Here is a 12,563-nt window from a genome sequence, read left to right as displayed (position 1 = left end):
CAGTAACATTTCTGGCTTCTCTTGTCTGACCTTTAGGAGTACCCTGGGAAGGAGAGGCAGTGGAGGAAAAGCATATACTGTTAGATTTTTCCAGCTGAAGGATAGGGCGTCCACTCTCCATGCTTGCTTGTGATAAATCCTTGTGCAAAATCTCTGCAATTGGCAGTTGTGAGGGGAGGCAAATAGATCTATGTCTGGGCATCCCAATTTCCTTGTTATCATGCTGAAGACTTGTGGATCCAGTTTCCACTCGTGGGGATCCATGAGGTTTCTGCTTAGTTCATCTGCCAGAGTATTTGTTTTTCCTGGCAGGAATTGTGCTTGCAGGTGAACTTGATAAGTCAATGCTGTGTCCCATAAGGTCATTGCTTGTCTGCAGAGGGGGTAGGAATATGTACCTCCCTGCTTGTTTATGTACCACATGACCATAGTATTGTCTGTCTTTATCAGTAGTTGTCCTGGATGAAGTAGATCCTTGAAAGCTGTCAGGGCATTTTGAACAGCTAGCTTCTCTTTTTGATTGATGTGAAGATGCATCTGGCTTGCAGGCCATGTGCCCTGAATACATTTTCCTGCCATATGGCCCCCCCCCAGGCATAATCTGATGCATCCGTTGTCAGTGTCTGTCTGGCTGTGGGTAAACTGAATGGCAGACCCTTGTTGTGGTGACAGGCCTCTGCCCACCATCAAAACTCCTGTTGCAGGCAGGGAATGAGTGTAATTACTGTCTCCAGGCTGTGGCAATGCTGAGTCCAAACACTTTTTAGATACCATTGTAGTTTCCTCATATGCAGTCTGGCATATGGAATTAGTAGAATGCAGGATGCCATGAAACCCAAGGCTTGCAGGATTTTCCTTGCAGATAAGTGGGTCTTTGTTGCCAATTTTTTCAAGTAAGAAGTCAGTTGTTTTTTGTTTGTCTGGCGTGAGATAAGCCATCTGGGCAGTTGTATTTAAGCTTGCACCCAGGAATATTATCTCTTGAGAGGGCACTAGTTTTGATTTCTTTTCGTTTACTGTGTACCCTAGGCCAATTAGTAATCTTTTTACAAAAGCCAGATGCTTTAGTAGAATGTCCTTGTTCTCTGTTTGAATAAGGCAGTCGTCCAAGTAGGGATATATTTGAATTCCTCTTTGTCTGCAAAACGCAATTACTGGTGCCAGGCATTTTGTGAAGACCCTGGGCGCAGTAGATAAGCCAAAGGGCAGTGCAGAGAATTGGTAGTGCATTGAGCCAGCAATGAATCTGAGGTATCTTCTGCAAGACTGTCTGATTGGGACATGCAGGTATGCCTCTTTTAGGTCCAAAGCCACGAGCCAAGCCTTCTTGCCCAGCATGGGCAGTAGCTGCTGTAGAGTCAACATCTTGAATTTTGGAACTTCCAGAAATGTATTTAGTATAGACAGGTCCAGTATTGGTCTCCAGGTTTTGTCCTTTCTGGGCACTAAGAAAAGTCTGGAGTAAAATCCTTGCCCCTGCTCTTGTTGTGGTACTTGTTGAATGGCCCTCATGTCCATGAGGGCTGTAATTTGCGTTTGTGCTTCTGCCCATTGATTGTGCGGCAGGTCTGGCATACCTTTTGACCTTGGTAGGGTGTGAAAATGGAACCTGTAGCCTTGGAACACTATGTTCAAGACCCATTTGTCTTGGGTAACCATTTGCCAATTTGATGAAAAAAGTGCTAGTTTTCCCCCTAAGGGGGCTGCCAAAAGAACAGTGCTTGGATCTGGCAGAGGAAAGTCATTGGGACTGTTTCCTGTAAGGTTGTGATTTGTCTTCTCCACTTTTGGAGGTAGGAGCACCCCATTGTTTAGGCCTGTATGAGCCTTGGGGCTGAGATCTGCCTCTGGGATGCCTGTATCTGCCTCTTTGTGGTCTGTCTGCCACTGTAAAGGACCAATTTTTAGAAGGCCAATTTCTGCTAAATCTGGGTGGCTGTACCTGTAAGAAATCCTTAACTGTCTGCATGGATTTTGCTTTATCCTCCATTTCTTTCAACACCTCTTCTGCTTTAGTACCAAACAAAGTATCATGCTGTAATGGGGCATCTAATAATTTTGCTTTAACATGATCAGGCAGATTCTGTTCCTTTAACCAAGCATGCCTTCTAATAACGGAACCTGTACCAGCGGCCCTGCAGGAGGCCTCCAGTGAATCACAACCACATTGCAAAGTGTGCTTTCCCACTTGTTCAGCTGCATGCAATAAATCCTGCATTTCCTTGTTCTCTGAACATTCAGTATTTGTCAACAATTTCTGTTTAAGCAGTGACATTAAATATTGCTGATATTTAAGCATATGAAACTGACAATTTAAAGCCCTTACAGCCAAGTTAGCAGAAGTGTAAACTTTTTTCCCCCATCTGTTCAGAGCCCTAGAATCCCTATCAGAGGGGACAGGGTTTTTTGCACTGGAAGCTTTGACCCCTTTGGGACCCTGAGGTATAGTTTCTGGGTCAGCAGCGGGGTTTTTATATAGGAATTTATGAGAAACCGGGACCCTGTAGTATCTGTCTGGCTTAGCAGGTGCAGGGGGTAAAGAGTCAGGGGACAGGCCGGACTCTGAAAATACATCATTTACAATGTCTAGAACAGGTAGAATAGCAAGGGGTCTGTGCTGAGGAAGTAGCAGAAAGTCTCTGAGCCTTTTCTTAGATTCAGAATAATCTTGGCTCTCCCAGTGGAAATGCTCCCTCATGGTATGCAGGGTTTTCCCAAAAGAATAATCCTCAGGAGGAGAAGCTGAAGGAATGGATTCTTCAGCATCAGAGTCCTCATAGGGAAGCATGGAATAATCCTGTTCAGAAGAGGAATCAGAAGAAATAGAAACCTGATCAGAAGAATCATATTCTGTCTCTTGCCTAGGCCTCTTATCAGGAGGAGGATGGGAACCCCTGATCAAGGTAATTAGGTCTTCGGCCATTTTAAGCACCTGTTTTTAAGGCATGGAAGTCTGAGTAGAAGAATGCTGTACTTGTTTCTTTGTCTTTAGAGCTGCTTTAGTCTTTGTCTTTGGAGCTGAAGATGGCTTAACATATAATTGTGTAGGTCTGAAGACACCCTCAGAAGCCGATGCCTGCTTAGCGGCTCTGGACCCATCTGAGGGAATGATTTCCTAGTGTCCAATACCTTGAGTATCCAGAGGCCCAGTCGGCTCCACGTGGGAGTTGAAAGCGGCCTGTGGCTCTGAGGTAGCGGGCACCAGGGGCTGCGAAAGCGCCTCACTGAGAACCGGTGAACCGGCGACTGGCCTAACGGAGGCTTCGTCGTTGGTTTTGGACCTCGGATTCCTATCCTTTTCCTTGTCCTTGCATTTTTTGTAAACTCCGGTTGTCGGCTTTTCCGATGGCATTATATAATTAAATCATTGGCCAAAGTAATGAAATGCAAAATTGAACTGACGCTTAATAGTGCGTTGGTTAAAATCTAGCACAAAACCGACAGCTAGCAATGTTGTGATGAGGGCCTCGGCAAGGAATACAGTAAGAGTGAAAATCCTTATGAGGTATTTGCTTCCCACAAGAAATACAATAGTTAACTTTTTCTGACATCAGTCTGGAGCAAGAAAAAAGTTTCCCCAACGGGGTACTTAGCTTTAATGAAGACTTTGGTTCTGAAATTCGGATTTGAAAATCTCAGGAGTCGGCCGACTGGCACTTGCGAACTGCTTTTGCTTCGGGCACCGCACAGCAAGAAAGACTGAAGAAAATGGCATCGGCTGCATCTTTTATACCCCTGGCGCACTGACATCAGGGAAGAGGCGACAGCAACCGATGCCGGACCTAAACTTTGGAATTCTGGCCGACTGCGGGTAGCCTGCCAGCCAGCAAAACACGATGAACATCCAGTTTTCTCCTCTGCGTTAATATCTCGTTCTGCATTTATATAAAGAATTGTTCACTTTTACTGAGTTCTGCTTTACTACTAACAACTTTGTCTTTTAGACTCCCTCACTATCAACAAACAACTTCTTTTGCACATCGCTTTGCAGTTAGCTGATTTAGAAACATCATGAGTTGCTGAGAAAGTAAAAAAAAATGATCTGTGAGAGCATGTGATACACTTATGAATGAGAGCATGCGATACACTTATGAATGAGAGCCATGTGATACACTTATGAATGAGAGCATGTGATACACTTATGAATGAGAGCATGTGATACACTTATGAATGAGAGCATGTGATACACTTATGAATGAGAACCATGTGATACACTTATGAATGAGAGCATGTGATACACTTATGAATGAGAGCATGTGATACACTTATGAATGAGAGCATGTGATACACTTATGAATGCAGAAAATGAATAATAAACAAAAGTATTTTCCTAAAGATGTGTGTGTTACAAAGTTGGCCACCACTTTTTTGGGGGAACATTCAAACCACACAGGTGGCCTTATTATTAGAAATCCTATAAAGAATATGGCAGAACAACAGGGAAACAAAGAAATCTGGTCCAATCAGCCTTTTAACATTGATTCTCAAAGAAAACTTATTTTGTCCTTTGCCTTCTTTGCAAGGCCTAGTTTGTTTTACCTTCCATTTTGCCTTGGCAAAGTTCTTCTCAATCTGTGCGCAGACACCATCTTTAATGTTCTTACTCGAAGCTGCATTTCCAGAAATCCTGTGTATAAAGCACAAGACAATGAAACATTCAGTTATAGGTACTCATCTCTCTCTTTCACTGACTTCTGTGTTGGTACCACTGAAGTAATACTTCACATTTTTCCTGTTGCAGCCCATCCCCCACAATAAACACATATCTGAGCTAAAAACAAACTATTAATCTCGTAGTCTTAATGACTTGCTCCTTATAAAATAAAACAGTGTCCTGTAAAATCATCATTCCAGTACTTCGATGCTGTTGTATTTTAAATATGTAACTTTTGTCACATGGAGAATAAGTTACCTTTGGAGCAAGAATAGCATCCCTTATTAATGCTCTGACTATCAAGCAATAGTTAATACTAAAGCTGTATGCACATTTAAAATGTGAGTGTTAATGGTATAGTATGCCATTTACTTATGTGTCAAAGTACAATACCGTGTTAAATTATAGTAAAAGGTTGAGTTCAAATTAAAATAAAAAATAATTCATAGATTAGTACTAAGCTAACTGCCCTTGCAAGCCATTTTAAGCCTAGCCAATTATCCCTTGTGAGACTCAAACCCTGCACCTTGTGTTTGTAAGGCAAACACCTTAACCATTAGGCCACCCTCCCAACCCTTCTCTTTGTGTCTGAATACGTTTCTTCAGATAGATTCTAAATTTGGAAAGTCAAGTACTTTTACCTCAGCTGCCCAGGTAGAGTAGTTAACAGTCATTTCAGGTTGTCTAGGTTAATCTGCAGTAAGGGAACTACTAGTTCTGTCTTACCAATGGGTCATGAAACAAAACATGCCATCCCGTGGCCTGGTGTGTAGAGGGTAAAGCACTTAATACACACCAGACAACCTGTGTTGAATTACTGGCATGGGCTCTGAAAAGGCCACAGGGGAAAGATGGGAGTGAGCAGATTATGACAGCTCCCCCTCCTGGTGTTGGGAGGCAGCCTGAGCTTCCTGCAATAAGCAGAGTATAATCCTGGTGAGCTTCATGCTGCACGATCAGGGATCCACTTAGCTGGGAGTCTTCACATGTGTGGAGGTGTGCATGCTTAGCTGGGTGGTTGCACATGTGTGGTGGTGTGCATGCTAAGCCGGGAGGTTGCACATGTGTGGTGGTGTGCATGCATAGCTGGGGGTTGCACATGTGTGGTAGTGTGCATGCTTAGCTGGGAGGTTGTACATGTGTGGTGGTGTACATGCTTAGCTGGGAGGTTGTACATGTGTGGAGGTGTGAATGCTTAGCTGTGAGGTTGCACGTGTGTGGAGGTGTGCATGCTTAGCTGGGAGATTGCACATGTTTGGAAGTGTGCATGCTTAGCTGGGAGGTTGCACGTGTGTGGAGGTGTGCATGCTTAGCTGGGAAGTTGCACGTGTGTGGAGGTGTGCATGCTTAGCTGGGAGGTTGCACATCTGTGGAGGTGTGCATTCTTAGCTGGGAGGTTCCACATCTGTTGGAAGTGTGCATGCTTAGCTGGGAGGTTGCACATGTTTTGGAGGTGTGCATGCTCTGCTCTGAGGTTTTGCATGTGTTGGAGGTGTGCTTGCTTAGTTGGGAACACATGTTTTGGACGTGTGCATGCTCTGCTATGAGTTGCACAATTGCTGGAGGTTTGCATGCTTAGCTGTGATTTTGTACATATGTGAAGGTGTACATGCTTAGCTAGGTGCTTGAAGTAGGGAGGTATGCCTACGTAGCTGGGAGGTTGAACATGTGTGGAGGTATGCATACTTAGCTGGAAGGTTTCATAAGTGTGGAGGTGTGCATACTTAGCTGGGAGGTTGCATATGTGTAAAGGTGTGCATGCTTAGCTGGGAGGTTGCATATGTGTGGAGGTATGCATGCTTAGCTGGCAGGTTGCACATGTTTGGAGGTATGCTTGCTTAGCTGGGAGGTTGCACATGTGTGGATGCGTGCATGCTTAGCTGGGAAGTTGTACATGTATGGTGGTGTGCATGCTTAACTGGGAGGTTGCACATGTGTGGCAGTGTGCATGCTTAGCTGGAAGGTTTCCTATGTGTGGAGGAGTGCATGCTTAGCTGGGAGGTTGCACATGTATGGAGGTTTGCATGCTTAGCTGTGAGGTTACACTTGTGTGGATGCATGCATGCTTAGCCGGGAGATTGCACATGTTTTGAAGTGTGAATGCTTAGTTGTGAGGTTGCACATGTGTGCAGGTGTGCATGCTTAGCTGGGAGGTTGCACATGTTTTGGATGTGTGCATACTCTGCTATGAGGTTGGACATGTGTTGGAGGTTTGCATGCCTAGCTGTAAGGTTGTACATGTGTGAAGATGTGCATGCTTAGCTAGGAGGTTGAAGTATAGACATATTCATGCTTAGCTGGGAGGTTGAACATGCGTAAATGTGTGCATGTTTACCTGGAAGGTTGGATATGTGTGGAGGTATGCATGCTTATTTGGGAGGTTGCACATGTGTGGATGTGTGCTTGCGTAGCAGGGAGGTGCACATGTGTGGCAGTGTGCATGTTTAGCTGGGAGTCTACACATGTACGGCAGTGTGCTTGCTTAGCTGGGAGGTTGCACATGTGTGGCGGTGTGCATGCTTAGCTGGAAGGTTGCTCAAGTGTGGCAGTGTGCATGCTTAGCTGAGAAGTTGCATATGTATGGCGGTGTGCTTGCTTAGCTGGGAGGTTGCACATGTATGACGGTGTACATGCTTAGCTGGAAGGTTTCATATGTGTAGAGGTGTGCATGCTTAGCTGGGGGATTGCATATGTGTGGAGGTGTGCATGCTTAGCTGGGAGGTTTCATATGTGTGGAGGTGTGCATGCTTAGCTGGGAGGTTGAACATGTGGAGGTGTGCATGCTAGCTAGGAGGTTGAAGCATGGAGGTATGCATGCATAGCTGGGGGTTGAACATGTGTGGAGGTATGCATGCTTAGCTGGGAGGTTTCATATGTGTGGAGGTGTGCATGCTTAGCTGGGAGGTTGCATATGTGTAGAGGTGTGCATGCTTAGCTGGGAGGTTGCACATGTGTGGAGATGTGTATGTTTTTCTGGGAGGTTTCATATGTGTGGAGGTGTGCATGTTTAGCTGGGAGGTTGAACATGTGTGTAGGTGTGTACGCTTAGTTGGGAGGTTTCATATGTATGGAGGTATGGATGCTTAGCTGGGAGGTTACATATTTGTAAAGGTGCGCATGCTTACCTGGGAGGTTGCCCGTGTATGGCAGTGTGCATGCTAAGCTAGGAGGCTGCACATGTGTGGAGGTCTGCATGCACCACTCAAAGTCAAGATCATAGAGCAGACAAGGCTTTTGTGAAGGGATGTGAGTTAGGGCACCAGCATCCTTAATTTCCTCACCAGCTCCAGACATGGCTGGAGTAGATCCTGGGGAGGCTAAGTTGGGTCTAGTTGGCCTGGTAAATGAGAAGGAGATCTGGTGTTTGCTGATGGTCAGCTGTGGGAATAAAAAAAGAACATGCCATATGAAATAGTACACTACGTTTTGTACACAGGCAAAAATGGCCCTTGGAACCATGTACAAACAATATAAAAGGAAACTCATTACAGAAAGTATGTCAGATACAAAGAATAAACTTTTAGTAGCTGTGTTAGTTTTACAGAAGTGGAAGAATTCACTTGCATGAAGTAAGTATGTGTGGGAGGTAACAGATAAGTAGTGTGCCAGCTGCTGGTTAACAGTAAGTACCGGTCATGTATGAAACATTCTTTTTAGACATACCAGATAAGTTCAGAATCATGAACATTTGCAGCTCACACAACGTATCATAGAAACTATGCTGGTCTTTGTTTGTATTACTAACATTTAATTTTGACTTGTAGCCAAGATTTCTTTCTTTCTTTCTTTATTTATTTATTGCATTTGTTTACTGGGAAAGTCCACTGGGCCAAGCAGAGCCCAGTTTCAGCGGAGGCCGGGGAGAAAAGCTCTACAAGAAAACAAAAATAGAATATATATTACATCACAAGGCACACTTTGAGTATATACAGCACAAAGGGAGGAAAAAAAGTCTTAACAGTAGTACATTTGGAATATATACACACGCTCTTGATACATAATAAACTAATTACAATATAGTACAGCTATAGCTGACATAGAAGTACGGGTTAATATAAAATGCTTAGCACTCAGATAATGACAGAGATATTCGAGCTAGGAAAGGCTTTAAGAGGCAATAGCAGTGATGTTGCAGAAGTTGTAGCATATAAGAGGAAAATGAATGGAATATGGGAAGTAACATTTAAAAAGTTAAAAGTGATAGCAGTAAAGGTTAGAAGGCTGGGAGTAACTGAGATGGAGGTCAGGAGAGAAGGTCGTTAGTAGTAATGGGTAAAGAGAGGGAGAGTGTGAAGAAATGATAGTGCACTTGAGATAGCTATATAGAGAATAAGGGGAGGGGTATGCTAGCATGGACAGTGCCTATTTGTTTTTTTCCTTAAATGTCAAACTTCAGCTTTAATAATGTATTCTCAATTATTTACTTGCAAGCTACTACTAACTTGTTTACCACTACCTTTGATTTAGCTATGAGTAGGTTACGGTTAATAGTTCTTCTCATGAGTGCTTGGTGTACAACTTCCAAAACATCACCACTGTTCACCTGCTTGAATCTTCCCATTTCTACTTGGAAAGTTCTAAATAAACATGGCCACAAACCTCAAACTAGGTGCAGTTTAATCCTGACCTGGGTATGCACCACAGAAACAAACTGCACTTAAGATATTTTATCTGACTCTTACAATTTTGAAATGAAGTCAAACAAATGTTGTTGTTTAAAAGCCTTAATATGTAATTTACCCACCGTGGCTGCCAATAGCAGCAATCACATCTGTATATTTCTGTGTTTTTTTTTTTTTTGCACCCTTGCCTGTTGACCATCAAGTCTTCCCTAACTGGACTTCTATCCATTCATTCTCTTGTTTTTTTAATTTCTCCAAATCTTTTGGGTTTCTAATCCCATAATGGGAGTGGACCCCATTCCTAAGTCAAACCATGATTAGAATTCATGAAATTATTACTGTTTCAGTCTTTGATATTAGCCAGAAGTGCTCATCACAGCACCCACAATGTGCCTAGTAATGACTCCTTCTACAATTTGTACAGAATTACGTATATTGGTAACATATCTAAATATGATTGTAGATTCTTTTTTAAAAGACCCATTGCTCCTACTACTATTGAAATCATCTGGGTATCTTTCTTCCACATTGCTGTCATTTCTGCCTGCAAATCCTGATATTTTATAACTTTGTGTCTCTCTGTACGCAAGACACTGTAGTCACTGGGTGTGGTGATTTCAATGATCAATGCTACTTTTGTCTTCTTTTCATGGACCACTATATCTGGTTGTCTAGCATCTGTCTTTTGAACTGTTGGTAATGGGTGATCCCATGTGATATAAACGTCATAATTTTCTGCGATGCTTTGTGGCTCATGTTTTCAGTGTTTTTCAGCTACTTCAGTATTATAATGTTTGCACAATCCCCAGTGCAATAGTCTTGCCACATTATTATGTCTTTCAGTATACAGTCCTTCTGCTATTAGTATATCACAACCAGCAACGAGGTGTGCGACTGTTTCCAATTCTGTTTTACAAAACCTACATTTGTCTGTTTCTCCCACATGTTCAGTGCACTTTGTAAACCAACATGTATGAATCCCATTATCTTGGGCCGCCAATATTAACCTTTCATCTTTTGATTTGAATTCGCCTTTCCTTAACCATTCCTGTGTTCGATCCTGATCAACATGAGGTTCTTCCAGGAGTTTTCTGTACTTGCAACTATATTTATCATTTTCCACATTTCTTGCCTTCTCATCTGGTTCTTCACCTTACATTCTTTCTTTTGTTTTTTGGCACATTCAGTTGCTGCCTGATTTTTATCTACTTCTGGTTTGATTTCCATTCCTGCCTAACGCCAACGTGCTTCTGCTAGACTAAGCAAAGAAATCATCTTAGATTTATTCTCCGCATGTTTCAAAACTTTCACTACATTTGGATCTTGTGAGGTCAGTAGATGTAGGTGGAGTCCCACAATTGCAGATCTATACATTTAATCAGTTTCAAGAAGGCTCATACCTCCTTCGGAATGGAGAATATGTAATCTTGGTATGCACTTGATTTTTATAAATCATTTGATGAGCATGAAGCATCCTTCTTGTTTTCCTGTCTAATTGATCCAACACCTTTTGGGGCCAGTCAATCACTCCAAGACTGTAAGTTAGGACTAGGAGAATAAATTGGTTTATAGCTTTAATTTTGTTCTTAGATGTCACCACTGTTTTCAGGATTAATTTAAGTCTTTTAAATATTTCTTACTAAGTTTTATTTATATTTGTTCATGTTTTATTGTTGATCCTTCATTGCTTCTCAAATATTTATACACTCCCTCTTGCTCGAGTTCTTTTATATCACATTCTTGTCCCAAACTGATGTTTTTTTAGTGCTGCAATTTTCCTGATTTAAAGGTTGCTTTTGCACATTTATCAAGACCAAATGACATTCTTATATCATCTGAAAAAGTTTTAACTACTTGCAGTTGTGCTTTCAGTTCCTCATCCGATGAGCTGCACAGTTTTAAATCATTGACAAAGAGAAAATGTGAAGTCTTTACACTTTTTTGCTTTCTGGGAGACACATTATAGCATGACCTACTCTGTTAAGCAGACATTAATGAGTTAAGGGCAAGGCAAAAGAGCAACAGTGACAGACAGTCACCCTGGAATATCCCCATTTGAATTTTTATCCCTGTGATAATAATTTGCCCTTTATCAAGGCTTAGCTGCAAAGTGGTCTGCCACTGTTTCATTGTCACTATAATGTAATCAATCAGTGTAGGGTGCATCTTACATATTTTTAAGCACTCTTTTATCCATCGATGTGGGGGTACTGTCAAATGCTTTTTTGTAGTCAATCCATGCAATACTTAGATTCTTCCCCTTTTTACAGTTCTCCAGTATGACTTTATTTAGCAAGAAATGATCCTTTGTTCCATTTGCATTTCTTTTATTGCCTTTTTGTTCTGTTTTCCATAACTGAATTCTCTTCTAAATGACTATAAACTCTGTTGGCACAAATTCCAGTGTATAGTTTACACATTGGAAGGCAAGTTATTGGCCTATAATTTTTAGGGTAGCTTGCAGGTTCACCCTTAAGTAGGAGCATTGTTTTTCCTGTTGTTAGCCAAGTTGGTGTCTGTTTGGGGTACGCATATAAATATTCTTACTCGTGGCTAAATCTTCATGCAAAGATGTTAATACTTTTAACCAGAAGTTAGGTACTGCATCTGGGCCTGGTGTTTCCCAATTAGAGGCTTTTCTTAACTTTGTTTCAATCTCTCTGGCTGTTACTTCATCCCATTTCATATCCTGTACCTTTAAACTTCTTGTTCTTTCTTTTACTTCTTCTATGCATTTAGCATCTTTGTTATGTTCCCCAGGATCTTTATAAATACTTCATCAAAATTAATCTATTTCTTCTTTTTTTGGTTGTCTTTCAATTTTTTTTCACCTTGTTTCTCAATTCTGTAAAAAAACTTTTTTGGGTGATTAATAAAATCCTTACTTTGTACTTTTCCTTTATACTTATCTGTGTATCTGCTTGTGCTGAGATTTTTAGTTTATTTGCGATAGTGCATGATAGATCCTGATCTGTTCTAATACTGTACATTGCTTTTATCAGATGTATCTTTCTAAGTATTTTTGTTGATCTATTCCTCTTCTATACTCTTCTAACAGTGACACTTCTTGTCTTAATTGCTTTATAGTTTTCTCTATTCGATATTTCCATGATGGTATTCAATTTCTTCCCTTCCTTTCTCTCACTACCCTGTGTTCTCGTGGTAGAACGTTATCAGTTATTAATTTAGCAGTTCAGTAATATATCCTGTTTACTTCTGTTATATCACATGGATCTCTATCGACAGTCCTAATTACTGTGTTCATTTGTTTTATCAAACTTCTGACT

General features: G+C 41.7%; 1 protein-coding gene across 1 annotated transcript in view; it reads right to left on the bottom strand.

Moving 5' to 3' along the window:
• CAMKV (CaM kinase like vesicle associated) overlaps positions 1-12,563 on the bottom strand; it is a 1,209,710-nt gene that overhangs the window by 42,964 nt on the left and 1,154,183 nt on the right. The window contains exon 10 of the mRNA XM_044078939.1: positions 4,540-4,627. Within this exon, the coding sequence (XP_043934874.1) occupies positions 4,540-4,627 (88 nt within the window). The remainder of the gene's footprint in view (positions 1-4,539; positions 4,628-12,563) is intronic.

Source organism: Protopterus annectens, chromosome 7.part1 (assembly GCF_019279795.1).
Source record: "Protopterus annectens isolate FY-2018-M chromosome 7.part1, PAN1.0, whole genome shotgun sequence".
In the NCBI taxonomy this organism is placed as follows: Eukaryota; Metazoa; Chordata; order Ceratodontiformes; family Protopteridae; genus Protopterus; species Protopterus annectens.
Note: the sequence above shows the minus strand (reverse complement) of the source record. Positions and strands in the feature narration are given on the sequence as shown.